Source organism: Ruditapes philippinarum, unplaced genomic scaffold (genome assembly GCF_026571515.1).
Source record: "Ruditapes philippinarum isolate M1 unplaced genomic scaffold, ASM2657151v2 ctg2935_1_1_1_1, whole genome shotgun sequence".
NCBI classification, from domain to species: domain Eukaryota; kingdom Metazoa; phylum Mollusca; class Bivalvia; order Venerida; family Veneridae; genus Ruditapes; species Ruditapes philippinarum.
In genome coordinates this window covers 187,406-208,937 of record NW_026862251.1, presented here as the reverse complement: position 1 = coordinate 208,937, position 21,532 = coordinate 187,406, and the positions used below count along the sequence as shown (strand labels likewise).

The 21,532-nt window shown below is 32.5% G+C and overlaps 1 protein-coding gene across 1 annotated transcript; it reads left to right on the top strand.

Annotated features, from left to right (window-relative positions):
* The first annotated feature begins 475 nt into the window (after nt 1–475).
* On the top strand, nt 476–21,532 carry LOC132718431 (sodium- and chloride-dependent glycine transporter 1-like). Its single transcript, XM_060702131.1, has 14 exons — nt 476–576; nt 7,230–7,566; nt 8,608–8,739; nt 9,423–9,780; nt 11,577–11,709; nt 12,800–12,934; nt 13,387–13,490; nt 14,206–14,330; nt 17,027–17,139; nt 18,191–18,322; nt 19,184–19,283; nt 19,852–19,952; nt 20,777–20,947; nt 21,164–21,532. The coding sequence occupies exons 2-14, from the start codon at nt 7,266–7,268 to the stop codon at nt 21,365–21,367; spliced, it is 2,109 nt and encodes a 702-aa protein (XP_060558114.1). The 5' UTR covers nt 476–576; nt 7,230–7,265; the 3' UTR covers nt 21,368–21,532.

The following is a 21,532-nucleotide window of genomic DNA, read 5'->3' as shown; positions in this document are numbered from 1 at the left end:
TCGCCACGTCAGATAAAAGTGCATACCGTGCAGGTGAACGCGTTAACATGTATACCTATCTTTTTCATCACAGAATGGAAACGATAATCCTTGTTATTGTTTGATTGCAATGAAACTGTTCCAATAATGTTTAAGCCACTGTATTGAAAATTACAAACAATTTCAAACAAAGAAATTATTCATAAACATACAACAAAGATATCTTAAAGGATATAAGAGAAACGTGTAATTTATTAACTTAGATGTTTTTTGTTTCAGTAAAGATAGCTTGAACAAATATTTGATAGTACTTTGATTCAACTTTAACGAACATGAACTTAGTGCCCTAATATTGCTCCAGACTATCAATTTTTGAACCCATGATCCCCATTAAGTGACTTAAAATCTACCTAAACGCACGAAGACATTGCTTTGAATAAATTAGTAATTTGTACATACAGTTTAGTACAATGTATTATATAACACTCTTATATCAAGAGTTGACCCATAATGAAACCGTTATCTTCATTAACATTATTACGTTATGATATGATCACGTCTGCCTTGTTATTTCTGGATTAATTTGCCATACGTAAGGTAAGTATGAGTGTCAAATATTACCGATCCAGTTTTAGTTTCTTTTTATATACAGTTTGAATACAAAGACTATTTGTCTTTAATTGTCTAAATGGTAAAAGTGTATTTTACTGATTTGCCCATTATATCAATGTTTTAAGTCTGTTTATATAAATATAATGACAAAATATAATTTTTATATTATCAAAGAAATATATGTCAGTAATAAATATGATCTTCGTTAAATCTTTTCTCAGTTTTATATTTGACTCACACATTGAAAATAACTTTGCAACCAGAAATGCTTGACGTACAAGTAAAATGCGCATGAACAAGATATTTTTGTTTATTTAAAAAAATATTTTGAACATGCAAAATAAAACATATACACAGTATTGACAAAAACACATTTTGTATTGTATTTTATGACGAACACTTGTACATTTATTTGCCAGGTATCTAGTTGATTCAAGTAGCATTTTGATATAACCGTCGTGCAACTAAATTGTGTTGTTATGAAATTGCTACGAACTTTGCATGAACTATGCATATAATTAAAGTATCCATTTAAATATTCGATCGTTACGTCATGCAAAATATGCTTAGGAAACGTTAATTGGTTAATGTCTATGGTAAACCGCCGGTATCGGCTAGCCTCCTATATATGTATTTTTGATTGCAATATCGTACACATCTGAACAGGGTACCTATAAAACATACTTACAAAAGTATCGAGTCATATTAAATCTGGATATATTCAATCAGTGCGTACTTTAGTATAAAATACATAGAGTGATATATATATATATAATATATATATATATATATATATATATATATATATATATATATATATATATATATATATATATATATATATATATATATATATATGTTACTTTGGCGGTAGAGTGATATGGTACTTCGGACGGATATGAACTTCATGTATATTTATGTCATTTTTGTCGATTGTTTTGGTGTATTAAACTACCATGCTCGTAGCTGGAACTCACTTTTTTGTAATGCAAGATTGATCAGTTATGTAATTTATGTCTTGATGTCAAATTTATATGTCACTGGGACATTATGATAACTAACTCTATATATAACACATAATGTAATTTGTATGCCCCCGCCATAAAATGGCTGGGGCATATTGTGTTATCCTGTTCCCTCATTCCGTCACCATCAGTTTCCGTTCATTATCTTAGTAACGGTTGCACACATTCAACTCAAATGATACATATGGATATATCATGGTCCGATGATTTTTGACAGAGTTATGCCCCTTGATGAAATTTTCAGTTTCCATTCATTATCTCCCCAACGGTATTACACATTCAACTCAAATTTGACATACGGATACGTCAAAGGAATGCGCAGGTCAAGTTTGAAATTGGTCACGGTCCGATGATTTTTTGGCAGAGTTATGCCCCTTTCACTTTGAAAATAATATGAAATTTTCAGTTTCTTTTCATTTTCTCCCAAACGGTACTTCACATTCAACTCAAATTTGACATATGGATACGTCAAAGGAATGCGCAGGTCAAGTTTGAATTTGGTCATGGTTCGATGATGTTTTGACAGAGTTATGCCCCTTTCATTTTGAAAATAATTTGACATTTTTTAGTTTCCGTTCATTATCTCCCAAACAATATTGTTGTTCATATTCAACTCAAATTAAACATATGGATATGTCATGAGAATACACTGGTCAAGTTCGATTTTTGGTCAGGGTTTGTTGATAGCAGACAGAGTTATCCCTCTTGAACTTTGAAAACAATCTGAAATTTTTAGTTTCCGTTCATTATCTCCCCAATGGTTGTACACATTCAACTCAAATCTGACATGTAGATACATCTTAGGAATAACCAGTTCAAGTTCGAATTTGGTCATGGTTCAAGATTTTGGACAAAGTTATCTCTCTTAAATGTTGGAAAAATTTTGGATTTTCAGTTTCAGCTCTCATACTTTTGTGGAAATGTATTTGGCTACAAATATGCAATATGCAATTTACAAAATGTTAACACTGAATAGTTTCAGTGCCTTGAACTTTGTATAAAAATGGTTTGTGTTTACATTGAATAGTTTTTTAAAAGGGCTTTGAACTTAAAAATGAAAAAAAAATAATTTGTGCAAACAAATTTGTCAATATTGTAGCATCTAAAATTTTGGCTGCATGCGGGGACATCTGTGGCGTGACGACACATTTCTATTTTTTTTTTCAGAAATATAGCATGCTCTTAGAATTTTAAAGGTAGCGATTAAAGCTGCATTGTGCTAGATGACAAAAGCCTTGTCGAATCGATTGAAATATTAACTTAATGAATATCACATAAATGTTCCTGCCAGCAGTCATGCGACCTTACCACTGTTACTGGAAATCCTCAATCCGCTTTCACACTATGATCATTTTTGTCATTGTATCAAATCTAATTTATATGTTTGTCTTGCACACTAAAATGACGGCAACAACCTATGAAAACATTAATTTTCCTCTCTGGTCTACAATCGAGGCTAAGTGAAATCTTTTTGGGTTACATTCTTCCTGTACTGATGTATTCTGAATCATATGCATGGCTGAATTTTCTTATTGTGGTATCTGGTGACTCAGGACCTATGTCCTCAACAAACTCAAGCGATTCGTCTTTTTCAAACATTTCATCACTGCCTTCCTCATTGTCATATTTGATGGTAAATAACAGGTATTTTTCTGTGTCAACAAAATGGATATGTTCAAAACATTGCAAACAAAAGAGACATCATTGAGCCCGAGTTTGTAAATTTTGGCGTCCTTGATTTTTCAGGAGCATGACTCAAATCAAATGCATCTTCTAGCTACGTTAGTATACCTCGTTTTCCGCAACCAGAGAGAATATATCGTATGGCGGGGTTGATCTATATGTGTAAGACACATTGGACTATACACGTATACTTGATCTAGCATCCTCAGGTCTCGAGCGCATATTGATTAAACTTATTTGACATCGAATTCAAATCTAGTTTCTACTGATTTTTTTTCTTTTGTCAGTCTCCACTTATTAACTCTGATAAAGCATTACCAATAATTAACTTTGACGAACCATAAAACAAACTTGAAATTATAAACACCACAAGATGTAGAAGATGCTTTGAAATATTTGAAGCAATGTCTCTTTGTTTTGGAAGGAAGCCCATGTTTGTGCTTCATTCCAGAAAGGCGACTCTTCCATGCAAAAAGCTATCATTAATATCCCTACTTTGCTGTCCTGAAAAGTTTTTTAAGCGCGTTATATTGAAACACTTTTATAATTTCTTCCGGGACAACAACTTTCTCCTCTCTTAACAGTCCGGTTCGCACCAGGCGTCAATCAGCTTACGTGCCTTATAATACATTTTGTAAAAGTCTAGATGATTGGTTGGAGATCAGGACAGCTTTCTTTGATATTAACAAAGCTTTCGATAAAGTTTGGCACAAAAAAATAGAGAAAACAGAATCCCTAAAGAAATATTGAAAATGTTGCAGGTTCGGTTTGATTGAGTCTGTTCATGGTTCTCATTTTAAAATAACAAACTGCTTGACAGGATAAAGGTCTTTTCTTAACCATTTTGGAAAAAGTACCTTGCCCAGTTTGGAAAGTTTTGCGCCGTAAATTGCTTAATTGGGAAAAATATTTGGTACCTTTTGTAGCCTTCTTCATGCTCTCTTGGTATTGTATTTTGAATTGTACAGACAGTTTATCCCAACCAATCCAAATATCATTCAAAACATTAAAATACATTAATCTTTGATAAATGTAGGGAAACATCTGTCAGATACAGTACCGGAATAAACTCCAGCAAATTTGTAAGTTTTCATCTCGAGAAATTCAGTTCAATTGGAAATTATTTATGAAGACTGGGAAAAATTAGCATATTTGCCGTTGGAAAAGGGTTTGGTAATCGGTATAATGGGAAAATTTCTTTGTTTGTGGATTTCTGATTATCTCTCAGATTGTCGTCAAGCTGTACCTCTTCTCGGTACAAGGTCAAATTGGTCATGTCAATGATGGGTTTCCTAAAGGCTTCAACTTGTTTTTTTTTTTGGTATATATCAACGACAGTGTCGATAATATAGAATCAGATGTTCATTAATTTGTTGACGATACAAATCTCCTCATCGACTATCCAGAATCAGCTACAAAAAATTTGCAATCAGATATTGATAGATTCTCGTTGGCTTATTACCTTCAATTTATCAAAATCTGAAACAATAGTCATTTTTCAAAAGTCTCAAATAACCGTTTTATCCACAAATATTTATCAGGTGTCGTCAGTATCATATCACAAACTTACGCAATGCCGAGGATATTCAATTGAATGAATGAATCATATTGAAATAAAAGGAGATATGACCTGGTGGTTAAAGTGTCTGTTTATATGATACCAATACTGACTATTTCAAGAAAGTTTACTAAAAGTGGTTAAGATATAATTTAAGCTGCTTTCACAATTTAGCTCAACTAAATACATGCATGTTAAAACATATGTATAAATAAAGGTTAAAACATATGCATAAATAAAGAAACAGAAAATGATTTATTAGTTAAAAATAACCGTTTTATCCACAAATATTTATCAGGTGTCGTCAGTATCATATCACAAACTTACGCAATGCCGAGGATATTCAAATCCTACACATAAAAGATCGATGCTTTATGGAAATTCCCTTCTACTGTCCGTAATACGGGACTTGAACTTGAATTTCTTCATAACTCTCATCTTTCAAATTCAAACTAAAACATAATTATAAATGCTCAAGTTATTTCTACATTGGGAATAGAAAATTGCAAGTTCTTCACATGCGGCTTCGCACTGGATATAGTTCTCTTTATCACCATCTTTTCAGAAAGAACATTCCTCAGTCACTATGTTACAGTGGTCTTCCTGTTACTACTCACCATTTCTTTTTCGTTTGCCCACAATATAACCTATACATGTTATTTGAGAAAGTTTCATGACCACGCTATCAAACTACTGTACTGTATCGCTGCAAACATTACTGTATGGCGGCTTTAGCATGAGTGACAAAGTAATCTGTCCTTGTCCTTGTTCAAAATTTATCAATAAAAGCAAGAGATTTCCGTAAGAACGGTATTCCTCTTTTGTCAATGTCATGCTGTTAGTGTCGCCTAGAAACATTTTACTTTCTCCTTGTTTTCCTCTCTTTTTCTGATATTAACTTTTATTTTACATATACATTTTTTCAAACCCTCTGCCAACCAACTATATACTTAAATGTTTTACAGACCTTTTTACAGTACGATATTTCCCTAGAAACGGAAGTAGGATTTCGCGCACGCGTATTCTGCATAGGGCAAAAAGGCAGTAGCGAAATAATACATTTTATCTATTTTAACAGCATTCAACAGCTTTGTTAAACATTTGGTCTAATCTTCAAATCAAATTTGAGAGACTCTGAATGATGAATTCGATTCTGACATAAAAGCCTTTATATAAAAGCATAATTTTGGCATAACTTCAAGCAGTAAGTACGTGAAACGTAATTTGATATTTGTAATAGAAATAAAAAAATATGCGGTACTAACTAATTCAGTGATATAAAAAGGCATGCTTAAATCCTCTGCTTAAATTAAAGTATCATTAGACGACTTTTTCATCAGTAATTTAAATTGAAACGGCAGGGTGTTTCAGATAGAATTTTATTAACCGTGTATCACATTATATTGCACAATTGGTACCGTTACACTTCATTTGATTATGTGAATGGGCAATGTGGTAAGTGTCAAACAGATGTCCTGTCCTTTATTCAGCTATCTCTCAACATCATTCAACCTTGTTGATTTAATACCATGACATTCTTTATAACGTAAAATTATGATACTCGTAATTTAAATAACTTTCTTTAACATATACCTTAAATTTAGCAATAATTATTTTTGTGAGGTGACAAATAGTAAGAATGCATTTATGTATAACTAGATTTTGAAAATGTGGATAAAAATGTGTGTTCTTTCGCTACTTTTCTGGGAAATAGTTTGTAAATTTACTTAAAATATTTATGTGATTGTTTGGCACCACATTCAAATCGGATAAAGGATAAAATCAGCAAATTGAATACTAAAAACATGTTCATGAACATGCAATACAACATGTATCACATGTTCTGGCCTTCTATGAGAATGCTAATTAACTTCGATTTCATATGTTAGATAAATCTCTTTAGTTTTTTATATGAACTATTTCGAAGAATAAAGTAGATCTCTAGTTGTTAATGATAATAAGATGATAACGACAAGTTCATGTATGACGTCAGTGTCGTTTAGGATGATAAAATGATAACGACACGTCTAGTTTTGAGGACCACGTTTGTGATGATAATTATAATGGTAAATATAATATAAATAATGGTTCAATTATGACGACAATGTTAATGGTGTTTAAATTAAATTACAACGACAAGTTCAACAATGACCTCAGTGTTGAGGATGATATTATAATTATAATAACGACGCGTTTAATTATGACGAGTTGTTAATGGTGATACAATGCTAACGACAATGTCAATGTTGATAGGGATGTAATGATAACGTCATGTTTAATTGAGAGGCCAGCGTTGTATTGTATCAAAATTTACATGTGAAAGTTATTGAAATTTTGCACTGCTTATTTGTTGTATTGTTTATTTATTTCAGGAGCGATTGACAATAATATAACGGAAATATATCACAATGGACGGTGATAGTATGGCGTCAAAAGCAAATATGCAGAACGGGTTCCACGTGCTGAATGAAAAAGATCAGCCAATGATAGTTGTAGGAAAACGTGGACACTACGAAAAGATACCAACTAACCCAACAGATACAACTATGGATATAAAGTTTGAAGAAGATATAACTTTGCCAACGAAAGCTGAAACAGAAAAGTTCAAGTTCACATCAACCTTCAGCACCTATATGACTCTACTGGGATATTCTATAGGGATGTCTGATTTCTGGAGGTTTCCTTTCCTTGCTTATAGAAATGGCGGAGGTATATTTATATAAATGGTTAAAATTAGCTAGGGTATAGAATTATTATCGGAGTTTTTTGTCTCAGCGGGAAACCCGTTTTATTTCTGTATGGGCCTTCCTTAACATATTCCATCAATTTTGAGCCTACTTATTTTAGGTTTTGCAAAATATAAATACACAAACTGTTATCAATTGTAAAGAGAATGTTAAAGTTAAATTTTATTATAATCCATTGCGTATTATAAACTAAAGACTTAATTTTATTGATTTTATGTAGTAAATTGTGTTGTACTATGTATTTTACACGCTGTTTGGACATTTGTACAAATTAAATAATTTTATTTTGTTTATTTAGTGTGTCGGTGACGATTCTTACATCTTTGGCCAACAAATAAACTTACAACCATGTGCAATCCATATACTCTTTTGAAAAAATTCTTTACTGCTGCACGCGTTTTGGCGTCTCATTTATCACTAACCGTAAACGTAGAGTTTCTTTCTGAAAGAATACTTGTTTGATTAAACAGTAAAGAAATGAGTTGAAATAATTTATAATGTATAAGTCCGCTTGAATGAATCATATTGAAATAAAAGGAGATATGACCTGGTGGTTAAAGTGTCTGTTTATATGATACCAATACTGACTATTTCAAGAAAGTTTACTAAAAGTGGTTAAGATATAATTTAAGCTGCTTTCACAATTTAGCTCAACTAAATACATGCATGTTAAAACATATGTATAAATAAAGGTTAAAACATATGCATAAATAAAGAAACAGAAAATGATTTATTAGTTAAATTTTACGTCAAGCCAACTCGGTACAGGTCATATGACTACTTTTAAGCTTTATAGGTAGAGTAAGACCTCGGGTGCTCTTCCGTGTAATATTTCAGGCACAAACGGGCACATGTGTGGAAGTAAGCTAGCTGGATGGCTTCAACGCGTGAAAGAATATAAAGTCCCTTGCGGGGTTTGAACCATCAGAGAAAAACATAATAATAAATATATGCATTTGTAATAAATGAATGAATAAGTATATCATTTTTTCTGTCTTTTCAGGGGCGTTTCTTATCCCATTCGTTGTAATGATAATTTTATGTGGGTTTCCGTTGTATTTCTTGGAATATTCCTTGTCAAAATTCTCTGGTAGAGGACCCTACAAGATATGGGACGTCAGTCCAATTTTTAGAGGTAATTATTCGTTTTAAACGAAAGACTGAATTAAAATGGTGTAATCGTTATTTTTTTTAAACAGTTTAATATGGGTAAAAAATCCAAAGTAATAAAATTGAAAGTAGGTGGCTGACATTTCATGAAAAGATGGTAATGCATGTACGGAAATTTTGCATATTTTAAAACGAAATCATTCAGTGTTGAGAAATGTTATAGCAACACAAAATCTTTTCCTGAAACTTGCAACATAGGTAGATAGCAATTAGGAAATTATTCGCATTAGTTTATTTTCTTCCTGTGTTGAGGAATGTGGTTGCTATGGTAACAAATTGGTAAGAATGCTAAAAAACTGGATCGTGTTAATATTCAAAATATACTTTTTATGCAATACAAAACAATTCAAAATTACAATCAAGTGATACACTACAACTGTTGTTAGAAAACTGAAATTGGGACTTTATTTACAAAAAATAAATGTCACTAAGGTATTGTAGGCCATATTGCTTATCACCCCCAACATCATATTGCCCCCAACATCTTATTGAATTGACTGATGGCATAGAAAAAGCCTGTGTGGAGTCAGTACAAACAAATTTATAATGTATCTTGACAAGTCTAATTAATTAGACAAAATGAGTACCAGTTCTATTTGTTACAATATTATTATATTGATATATTTGTCTCTAACATTTCTCCAAAAGGTATCGGGGTAACAATTGTGGCAGCATATTCACTGTGGATGATTGGTACCACTGTATTGAGGTGCTGGATCATTGACTTTCTTATAAATGCTTTCCAAGATCCACTTCCCTGGACACTTTGCACTAATACTTGGAACACAAAGTTGTGTAAAGACACTCTTGGTGGAGGAAGTTCAATTGCCGGTAACCAATCACTTCTAGGAATGCCATCATTAAACGATTCTGTGATGTCAGTTACAATTCCCATGACGTCAGATTTGTCCATAGATGTCATGAACGGGAGACAGAATTCTTCAATGTTTGGTATTTTGGCGAATTCTACGGAAACGTCAATGACGTCAGCAGAGGAATTTTGGCAGTAAATATGATTATCGTTTGAAATTTTGATATTATAATCAGTTAAAGGCCCAATATGTTCATTTTTATTTCTAACATTATCTTTTTACAGTTTACAAAACATACTCATTTGCCATATTCATAAACTATGTTTTGCTGATTTTGGTATGTTCGCAATTGGTATCATTACATTGAATCTGTAATTTGTATAGAAGTCAAAATACTAATTGTTTAAATTTGGCTATCTTTATTAGTACCTTTCTTCTGTTGGTAAATATCTAACTTGCGCTTAGTCCATTATCAAAACATTATTAAACACATTTTTGACATTTCTAATGAATTTAAGAAATATAGATTTCTGAGGTACAATGTGCCTGTAAGTATTGTATATAAATTTTCATCAACGCTAAGAGTATATGTTTATCAAATAGATTTCAAATGACCATGGTTTATGCATAAAATGTACTGCACAGTTTTTCTTAAATCCAGTGAACATATGCTGTGTCACGAAGTGTTGCATTATATTTGCGGACTACTATTTTGTGAATATTAATTATAGGTTAAAAGTTATTAGAAATGAATTTACAAAATTAAATTGGTCAGGCGCTGCACAGCCGCGCGACAAAATTTAATTTTATAACAACGTACTTACAAATTTTAACCAGCTTAGTGTTTTAAATTATTTCTATAAACACTGATTGACAGTTTGCCGATTTACAAGAGTAAATGTGTTAAGATTCATTTGAAATACTGCAATCATATAGGACAAAAATAATTTCAAACACTAACTACTGTATTAATTATGACTTGCTTTCAAACGTATTTAGTGTTGATTTTTTTTTTCAAAGAGGGATAGACCATGACTCATTCACTTTGATAAATCGGCAAAATATTCATCAGTGTAGTAAATCAACTGTTTATAAAAATAATTCCAAACGTATTTAGAAGTAAGCATTTACCACATTAAATTGGTTGATCGGATGCACCTGTCTTGCCAATTGAATTTTGTAAAATTTTGTATAATGCTTACTTATAAACACTTATTTACGAGGGTTGTCCAAAAAATTCGTGCACTGCAGTTATTGTCGTGAGAGTTTTTAATAAAAACATATGAATTATATATCAATTGAAGGAGAAATCTGTCTCAAAGAAGAAAACAAAAGAAAAAGCCGGCTTACCGGCGTCTCGTGTAAAAGAATGATCATTAAGTAACGTAACCCAATTTTTTGTCGTGCGCCGGTATTACGTTACCAAGGTAACTGTATGACGATTCGTTTTCACGACATGCCGGTTACACGTTTTTTCTGTTGTTTTCTCAATTGAGACAGATCTCCCCTTCAAGTGATATATAATTCATGTTTTTCTATCAATAACTCTCACGACAATAACTGCAGTGCACGAATGTTTTGGACAGCCCTCGTATACTTAAAACGTCAGTCCATGGTTCAGTTAATTAATGTTATAGTTGATTAGGTTAAAATCCCAATGCTGATTGAATTCATATATCACGACAACATACATGTATGTCCTGACAATATGTCATTTAAATACATGTATATACTAGTATAATATATTATGTAATAATCTTTATACAGTTGATTATTTGCCCCATTGAGTATCCTGTATTTTATCTTGTACGCTTGTGAAACCGATCGAGGTACCCTCTCCTATTGGTTAAAAAAATCTTGGCTTCGACGACTTGTGAATAGGTTGAAACTCACTATTCATTATGTGTAGATGTGACTTTTAACATATCCAATTAATAAACTATTCAATGAAACAAAGACAAACAATGCTTGTTTTTTATCTTGGTTTCAGATACCGTGTTTTAGAGTTGTCGTCTGGTATTTCTGACCTTTCACCTTTTCAGTGGCGTCACGTGATTACTTTAGTTGTGATACGTCTTGTTATATTTTTTGGTCTTGTGAAAAGTATCAAATCTATAGAAAAGGTGAGACCCTTAAGATCTATCATATTTATTATTCAAAGGACCGGAAAATGTGAAAAGTTGTACCAATATATTTTTCTGAATATTTTAAAGTGGATTGGTCTACAAGAGGCACATTTTCCATATGTTTCAAATATTGATAAAAACAACAGAAACGTAGCATATAGATATTTTTATATAAAAATATTGCTTGTTAAACAATATTGATACTGTTATATATGTGCTTTCGTACAATGTATAGATATTTTTATGATGAATAAGTATAGGTTAGAGTGCATATCGGGTGTTTTTCGTAAATAAGAAAGCTAAAAAGGAGCGGAGCTTGCGAGGCGACTGTAGCTTTCTTATTTACGAAGAACATCCAATATGCACTCTAACCGGCTTAGTGCTCCGCCCACTTGCGTTTTATAATATAAAACGTCCAGTTTATATAAAATCTGTTCTTTTAAGATTTGAAACCTGAAAATTTGAAAAATCCTCGTAGGTGATTGGCTTAAAAAAATTTGGCGAGCACTAATAATAATAATAATTATTTCTTTCTTTATTATTTTGCTTGATACTAAATACTATCAACATTATTATTCATTGTATAACAAGTCTTGTATTAAGACCATTTCAAGGCATTGTATTTTTCATCTTACATTAGTTTTGTTAACTGGTTAAAACTTCTAAGGGATCACTTGGTTTCCAGATTTTTTTTATACTTCACAACAGCAGGTGTCAAGTGCCGTGTGGCAGCTTTAAGTGTTTCAGTGTTGTTTTTTTTTTTTTTTTTTTTTTTTGATCCTGCCGGATCATTGATGCCAGCACTATTAAGTGTTGAGAATTGAGTACCGCTCAAGCCTGTGCTATGGGGTGTGAGGGATGTTCACTTACATGACTTATGCATTATCCTTCATGTACAGACTCAATCAAACCGAGTCTGCAATTTTTTCATCTAATTTTTTATTGTGATTAATGCTTCCGAGGGATCACTTTGTTTCAAGATTTTTATGCCTTTCAGTATTAATTTCATTTTTATTTGTAATGCATTATCTCTATGATTTTCTTCCTTTTTTGATGAAATTTGTTTCAATTCTTTATGCATGAATAGGTGATATACGTAACTGCCACTGTCCCGTTTTTCCTGACAGTTGCCATATTTATCAGATCGCTAATGCTGCCTGGTTCAAGTCTTGGCATATTTCATTTTATCAATCCAGACTTTGACAAGATAATTCAGCCAAGGGTAAGGTATATTAAAGACACGTTTTATGGTTGGCTGCATTTCATGTGATATAATTTAACGCCTAATTTGATTGGATTCTCTGAATTTACAGTGTCTCATTTATTGGATAATTATGTTTTGTGACATTTCATAACGCGTAATTTGATTAGTTACTTTCTATTTCTTAATTTTATTCGTTGTTACTTTGATATTTGTACTATACGTCTTGCTTTCCTGAAATCAAGGATTGAATTTTGTGAGCATAGTTATATATTTCATAAATAGAGTTTTAAAGGATTTTGGTAATAAAAACTCCTTCTAAAAGTTGGAGTAAAAAACTATATGTTTAATAAAACATTTTTTATACCTTTGTCATGTCAAAATACATTGGTGTTATTTAGAACTATAACGCATATGGGATTATGACAGGGCTATTCATTAGTGACATCATTATGTGTATGTTTGTACAACAGGTTTGGATTGAGGCCACTCTGATGGCTTTCTATACACTGGGTTTCGGCTGGGGAGGTAATATGTTACTGGGCTCTCACGCACATTTCAAAGAGAATTGTTTAAGGTAAATAACACTTCATTTTAAACATTTACCCATGTTCGTTTTTTGTGTCAAAGGTCTTGTAGCAGGTACATTTCCGAAAACTGCCAAGTAATGGTGTCTCGAACAAGGAAACATAACTGGCCTGAGTTGGGCTGTAACACAGGAGCCGTTGCTTGAGAGGTCAATCGAAATGTTTTGACATTTTGACAGAACATTAATTATTGTAGTACAATAAGAATAATTATTTGAGATAAGTATGAAAGTGAAAACAAGGCTAGACGGAGTAAGTTAACAATACCGATTTGATACCGAATTCTTGGACCGGAAATGAAAACGAGGCTAGATGGAGTACAATAGTGATTTGATATGTAATGTTTGAACTGAAAAAAAATCTAAATTGATGTAATTTGATCAATGATATAGGTAGCAGCACATAATGTAGTCACAAAATTCATGTCAGAAGCGGCAATATTGTTTGATCAAATTGACAAGTTGTTTTATACATATAAAATAAGGTCTGGAACTGTATGCTTAGACGACCCAACGTTATTGCAACTCAAACCCTTAATGCCACGTTTGCTTTTTATGGCAAATATCAATGTATACAGCAAGCAACACAATACGGGTAGACATAAATTGATATTTCTTTGATGTAGTATAGATTGACAATACTACATGTATATGTAATAATTGTATTGAATGTATGAAGCTCTGAAATGTTCATTGGTATTTACAGGACGTCTATAATACTTCCCCTAGCTAACATGTTTATGGCAGCATTTAGTGGATTAGTTTGTTTCTCTGTTCTTGGTAACATGGCTCACATTTATGACGTTGATGTCACGGAAGTTATCAATGCAGGTAAAGTGATGATAATAAATGCTCAAATATAAGATTTAAAAATTATAGATACTATGCTCAAATTGATGTAAGAAAATATTGATAATTGCTACACAATCTCTTTGTAAATATAAATAAACATGTTTTGACTTCACACAAAGTAGATATGTTATGTTTAAAATCCTACATACTATAGGTGGTCACGATATGAATAGATAGTGTATTTGAAAAACTATCAATTCTTCTAAGAAAAGACCAACTTTACTTGACCTGTAATAGGGAACGGAGCTTTTCATACATAATTTTTTTCATTCTTTAAAAGTTTTATTATACGCTCGAAAAAACTCCGGCGTGTATTGTTCTGCACCTGGTTGTCCGGCTGTTCGTCCGTCCGTTTGTTTTTCTTGTCCGGTCTGTATTTTGTGAACCGGGAGGAAATTAATACTACTTGGTAGAAATGTTAATCATAATGAGACGATGTGCAGACCGCAGGTTTGACCTTTCTCAGGTCAAGGTCACACTTAGCCATTTTATATCAATATCAAAATTTTGTGTTTGCTCTGTATCAGAAATCAAAACTTTTCGGCAGGAATATTACTTATATAAGGACGTGTGCAGAATACATGTTCGGTCTTCCAAAGATCAAAATTGGCCCCGCCCCGGGTATTAATTGATTTAATTTGATGGAATTAAATCTAATTTGCTGAAATATTTATATAACTGAGATGATGTGCAGAGAGCAGTTTTGGACTACCTCAGGTCAAGGTTAAGGTCACACTGACTCATTCAAAATTCTCATATTAAGTGTTTATATTACAAAGGGCGATTACAAATTCAATGTATGAATTTATTAATTGCAAATCTTCGCAATTTTTGTCAGGGAAGTTATCCATTCCTGTAATATGTTACACACCGGATACAATTTTTACTAACTCCAAATAATGACAAAATAAAGGACATGAAACAGTGTGCACTATTGTCTTAATATGGGTGACAATTAAATCCGTTGGTTTTTTTTCCTGTTCTTGGTAAAATGGTTAAATAGCTTATGCAATTAAAGCTTAAGTTTTTTTCTTTTTTTATACCCCCAAAACGAAGTGGTCGGTCGGATGGTCGGTCGGTCAAGCGGTCCGTTGCATTTTCCTTTTCCGGAGCATAACTTGAAAACTAATGGTTGGAATTGAATATAACTTCATACAATGGTCAAGCACATTGAGAGGAAGTGCAGTGCACAAGAACCATAACTCCATCTTGACTAATTACAGAGTAGTTGCCCTTTGTTACTTTTCCTTGTCCGGAGCATAACTTGAAAACTACTGGTTGGAATTTAAAACAACTTCATACAATTGTCAAGCACAATAAGGGGAAGTGCAGTGCTCAAGAACCATAGCTCTATCTAAAGTAATTACAGAGTAATTGCCCTTTGATACTTTTCCATTGCTTTCTTTTGTCCGGACCATAACTTGAAGACTAATAGTTGGAATTCAATACAACTTCATAAAATGGTCAAGCACATTGAAAGAAAGTGCAGTTTACAAGAACCATAACTCCATCTTGACTAATTAAAAAGTTACTGCCCTTTGTTCCTTTTCCTTTTATGGAGCTTAACTTGAAAAGAACTGGTTGGAATTCAAAACAACCTCATACAATGGTCAAGCACAATAAGGGGAAGTGAAGTGCACAAGAACCATAACTCCATCTTGACTAATTACAGAGTTATTGCCCTTTGTTACTTTTCCTTGTCCGGAGCATAACTTGAAAACTAATGGTTGGAATTCAATATTACTTTATACAATGGCCAAGCACATTGAGAGGAAGTGCAGTGCAAAAGAACCATAACTCCATCTTGACTAATTACAGAGTTATTGCCCTTTGTTACTTTTCCTTGTCCGGAGCATAACTTGAAAACTAATGGTTGGAATTCAATACAACTTTATACAGTTGCCAAGCACATTAAGAGGAAGTGCAGTGCACAAGAACCATAACTACATTTTAACAAATTACAGAGTTATTGGAATTCAAAACAACTTCATACAATGGTCAAGCACAATAGGAGGAAGTGCAGTGCACAAGAACTATAACTCTGTCCAAAGTAGTTATAGAGTTATTGCCCTTTGTTACTTTTCCATTGTTTTTTTCTTGTCCAGAGCATAACTTGAAAACTACTAGTTGGAATTCAATACTATTTGGACTAATCTTCGGTTTTTATAGAGTTATTGCCCTTTGTTTCTTTTCCTTGTCTTTCTGGACTTAATACAGAGTAATTCAATAAAACTTCATCAATGGCCAACCACATTGAAAGGAAATGCAACATACAAGAACCACAACTATCTTTAATTGCCCACAACCATAACTCTATTTCAATTCTTTTACAAGGTCTTCTGTTACTAGTAACATCCTCTTTTCCAAAGCAGTCTTCGGGGGGATATTAATCACATTTAGTGATAGTTCTAGTTTTCTTTTCATTTTTAATGGTGGTATTATGTTACAAACTAATTGCAATGTATTTTGGAAAAATATTTGTAAAACAAAATTCAATTACATCGATTACATTAACATGATTTTGTCAGAGTCAGATGTCTCTCGGTCAGTTAATCTGTAAGTCTTACCGATAATTTCCTATTGATAAGCTGTTTATAGCGTAAACTTATAATAATATTTTATTTACAGCAGATATTAAAAGTGTTATTAAAGAAATTTATATCCCATATTTACAGGCATGTCTGTTGGTATAGTAGCATACATAACGGCCTTGTCGTCACTACCGTTCCCGCAGATCTGGACTGTTTGTTTTCTAGCAGCTTTAATTCTAACAGGAATTGATGGACAGGTAAACCATAGTTTCTTGCGGGCCAGAGCCCACTTAGTATTAGAATACTATTATTTTTTTCATGAAGGGGCACGTGACCTGGTTAAGATAATTATATGGAGGGATACGTGATATGTAAAGCGTACATGGTTAGTAAATCTATAGTTCATTACTTATTATAGATAAAAAATTCTACGAATTATTGCCCAGTATTGATTTTTATAAAAACGATTAAAGAATATTGTGTTTTACAAAAACAAAGATTTGATAATTGAAGAATCAGTTATTCAGGTCGACACTATCTTATCATCATTTTGTTCGATTTGCTACTCCGGTTCTAAGATGATATGTGCACACCTGGATCAATCTTCATATACATTTAAAGAGGTCAACAGACATTTACCCCCACTCTATAATGCACCATTGGACGTTTGTTGCCATAAGCAGTGACCGCATTTCACATTAAACGAAAGTCACGTGATCACCCGCCCTGTTAGAAGACAACGTGTATCTAATCGGAAAAGGATACCAATGAACTATATTTTTTGTCTTTGGTTTTAGTGTACAATATACATGTACTATATGTGTTCATATACATGCATATTATAATCGACATAATGTTATCAATTATTTGGGGGAAAACGTTAATATTGTAGGATTTTATGCATTTATATGTGAAAATAGTGATTATACAACACTAGCTGTTTATTAAAGCAGCATGCATGCAGATGCATGGTAATTTTTATGATAATTTTGAAAATGTATTGAAAGATTATACATTGTCATGTGAACAAAGAAGTAATTTTTACATTGCAAACGACACTTCCAATCCAAGTAAATTACCACATTGCAAACGGCACTTCCGATCCGAGTTAATTACCAAATAAAGGCAGTAATTTTCAAAAATAATATGATAAAAATCAGTCATTCATTGCATATAACATGTAAATCATTACTTGAATTACAATATTTTTATTTTTCTTCAAATATTAGTTTATTCCCTTACTGTTGATTTTCTTGAATTTTTGGTTTATATGGAGATATACAGCTTTTATTCATTTCATGATTTCAGCTGGTTCCTATGGACATGTTAATGCAGCTGATAGGGGATGTTTTCCCGAGGGTACGCCGCGGGTTCAGGATCCACGCACTTGTTGTTACAGGAGTTATATTCTTTCTTTGTTCATTGCCCACGTGTACTGGGGTAAATATGGTTTTTTGGTTATAGATAATTCATAGCATACTTTTTAAACGTCCTATTAAACACGGGGCACCAATCATATATGGATCGCTAAAATAAGTGTGTTTCGGTTAAATTTGCTGTCCCACTCACAATGGAAAGAACATTTTCTTAGAAAATAAAATCATCAAAAAATAAAATTACATCACAGGTTTATGCATGTACATGAAAGAAGATGTTAAGTACATGACTTGCTACATGTGCTACCAGAAAAAAATAAAGTTTCCTACTACTAAGATGTTGCACCTGAATGCTGGTATAATTTAAAACCGTTGCTCCATTTTATTTGGAAACATTGGTGTGTAGACATTCAGCTTTAAAGCTTTAAAACTTTTAATTTCTTGAAAAGGCAAATCAAAATACTGTTACAACTTTCAGTTATCAACTCATGCGTGGTCGTTCGATGCAGTCGACTCTTGGGTATATCGAACATGATAATGAGGAATATGGATGCTTAACCCTCATACATACTACCGGAAACCACAGAAGTTGTGCGGAAACCAACATAAATTTTATTTGTAATTGCAGCAATTTGTGGTGAACATTATAATTGTCATGTTGAATTGCATACGGAACAAAAAAAAATCATTTCGAGCAGCGTTGCAAACTCATCAGAAATGATTTGTTGAGTTTTCCCCGTGTAGCGAAGCTAAGGAGGACTACTGTACTAGTAGCTTGTGTAGAATGTGAAACTCTCCAAATGTTTTGTTCGACATTTATGTCATTGGACATTATAACACTTATACCTTGAAATATATTAATGATTTGCTGTATTGGTTGTCAGTGTTAAAGAAAATCTGATTAATGTTTATTTCCATTTTACAGGCAGGTGCTTACATTTTCCTATGGATGGATTGGTACAATGGTGCCTGGATTGGTCCCATAGTTGCATTTATTCAACTTGTGGTCGTTGCCTGGGTGTACGGTTTGTATATTTGAAAATCTTTTTTTTTTTTTGATTACTGTTTTGGTTTGTGCATATTGACTATATTTAATTGGATTACATTTTAGACATATTTTCAAATATTAGAATTATTTCTCGTTCAAGATGTACTAGTTTACGCAATTCTTTGCTTAGCGCTAGTCTGATCAAATCGCGTGTATATGTGAAGTTATGAATATAAACGGTAGTTAAATGAGCAGAGGCGCTATGATTATCCGTTGCTAGCTCGTGCGGCAACCCTTGGCATTTTGCATAGCCTGTAATCACTTTGAATGATGCTAGATAACACGATGTATTTTTCATGCTGATGTTTTTATTTGTTTGTTTTTTGTTTGTGTGTTGTTATTTTTTTACATTCATACATTACGAAAAGTGACGGAATACGCCGAAATGATTAATTATATGATCATTTCTATAGATGCAAAATGCATTTGGAATATTATATATCTTAAACTGAAGAATTCTTCCAATGCTCTTATAATTGTATATTATATAGTACATTGTATTTGATATTGTCTTCCACGTAAAAATACATAAGTATTTTTTCTAGGTATGGACAGATTCAGTGACGATGTACATATGATGATAGGCAGACCAATACCTGGACTTCTGAGGTTCTTTACAGCATTTATAACACCTTTAATTGTTCTGGTAAGGATTTCACTATTACATATGATTACTATATATAAAGGTTAAAGTATAAAGACTTGAATTTCAATATATGTAAAAAGTATTATTCATACAATTTATTTTGAGTTTGCTGCTTTATTAGTTATTTTAATAGTTTACGTTGTTTTTTTATTGGGACTAGATGTAGATTTTCAAATATGACATAGTTCTTCTCAGAACAATATCATATTAAAATATCTTGTGGCAGTGCACCATTTTTTTCTTGATGCCGGAGCAACTCTTTTCTAGAACCAAAGTTTTGATTTTTAACTTTAAATGTAATAGGGGTAAACATATCAAAAATCTAACGATGTTCATTTATGTTTATATGCTGGTGCTTGAAGTTGTTGGCTTGTTGTGGGAAGAGGCTGCTTTCCCTTGTTAATTATAAACGTAACATTTGTTATCTTTTTGAAATTACAGAAAATTGCGGCTCCATTTACTTTATCAAAAACATTTTTAAAAGCCAATTTTGCCTCAAAATATTATATATTTTTGGTGTATTGTTACAGTTTCGGGGAATGTATTCATTGCTGAACCATCTAATTTGTTCACATATAGTGATTTCTCATTTTGTATGGATGACATTTGCTCTCTTTATCAAACATTATTTCACAATCAGCGTAATCACACATGTTCTGTGTGTATTATAACAACACTTTAACATGTTTGCCCTTGCTGAATCTTAGTGTGCCTTTCATAGTTAAACATTTATAATTGATATTTAATCTGGAAATATAAAGACTATTTCCACTCCATTTGTTCTAATAGAAAACAACCTTAACATAAACAATGTTTTCTTTCAGATTATATTTTTGGTAAGTTGTGTGGAATATGTACCGCCGTCATACGGGAGTTATACCTACCCTTCAACAGCTCGAGTTATGGGCTGGCTGAGCGTTGCTATAGTAATTAGCCCAATGTTAGTTCAAGGACTTTACACAGTTTATACATCAAAGGGGGCTTCGTATTTCAAGGTATGAGATTAGTTAAACACATTTTTAGAAACATAAGTTTTGCATTTTAAATCAAACTCTCTACTTAGGTCTTAAACATTTGCATACTATTCCATGAGTTAGGAATACGTAGAAATCTGTATGTGCACGAGACTTAGATGTCTGACTTCCATATGTATGTAATTATGAGGCGGGGTTCTAGTGTTCTTACATATTTTAGGTTTCAACTGTTTTCAGAAATTGAAGCAACATCTTCAGCCCATGGAAAGCTGGGGACCAAGTGAGGAAGAATTTCAAGGACAGTTCCATATCAACAAAGCTAAATATAGAAACAGATCGTGGAAGGATCTTATGTATTACAATATGTTTGGCAACTACCCGCTGCCAAGTTCCATATCTACGAACAAAAACCAGGAGCTGAACTGCTTAAATAAAACTTGACATAGACTTTAGTATGACATGTGCATTTTAAGAAATTCATCATACAGCATTAATGTTTCAAACTCAGGAGAATCTCTTGATTAAAAATAGTGTATACATATTTACGAATGAGATTCAGATTTTATATTCATTTTGTAATAGTATTCCGTTTAATTGTTGAAAGCT

Bases quoted from the DNA above. Each gene is read 5' to 3' on its own strand.
- LOC132718431 (XM_060702131.1), top strand. From the start codon at position 7,266: ATGGACGGTGATAGTATGGCGTCAAAAGCAAATATGCAGAACGGGTTC. The intron at 12,935-13,386 runs GTAAGGTATATT...TTTGTACAACAG, and splicing joins ACAAGATAATTCAGCCAAGG to GTTTGGATTGAGGCCACTCT. The intron at 20,948-21,163 runs GTATGAGATTAG...AACTGTTTTCAG, and splicing joins AGGGGGCTTCGTATTTCAAG to AAATTGAAGCAACATCTTCA.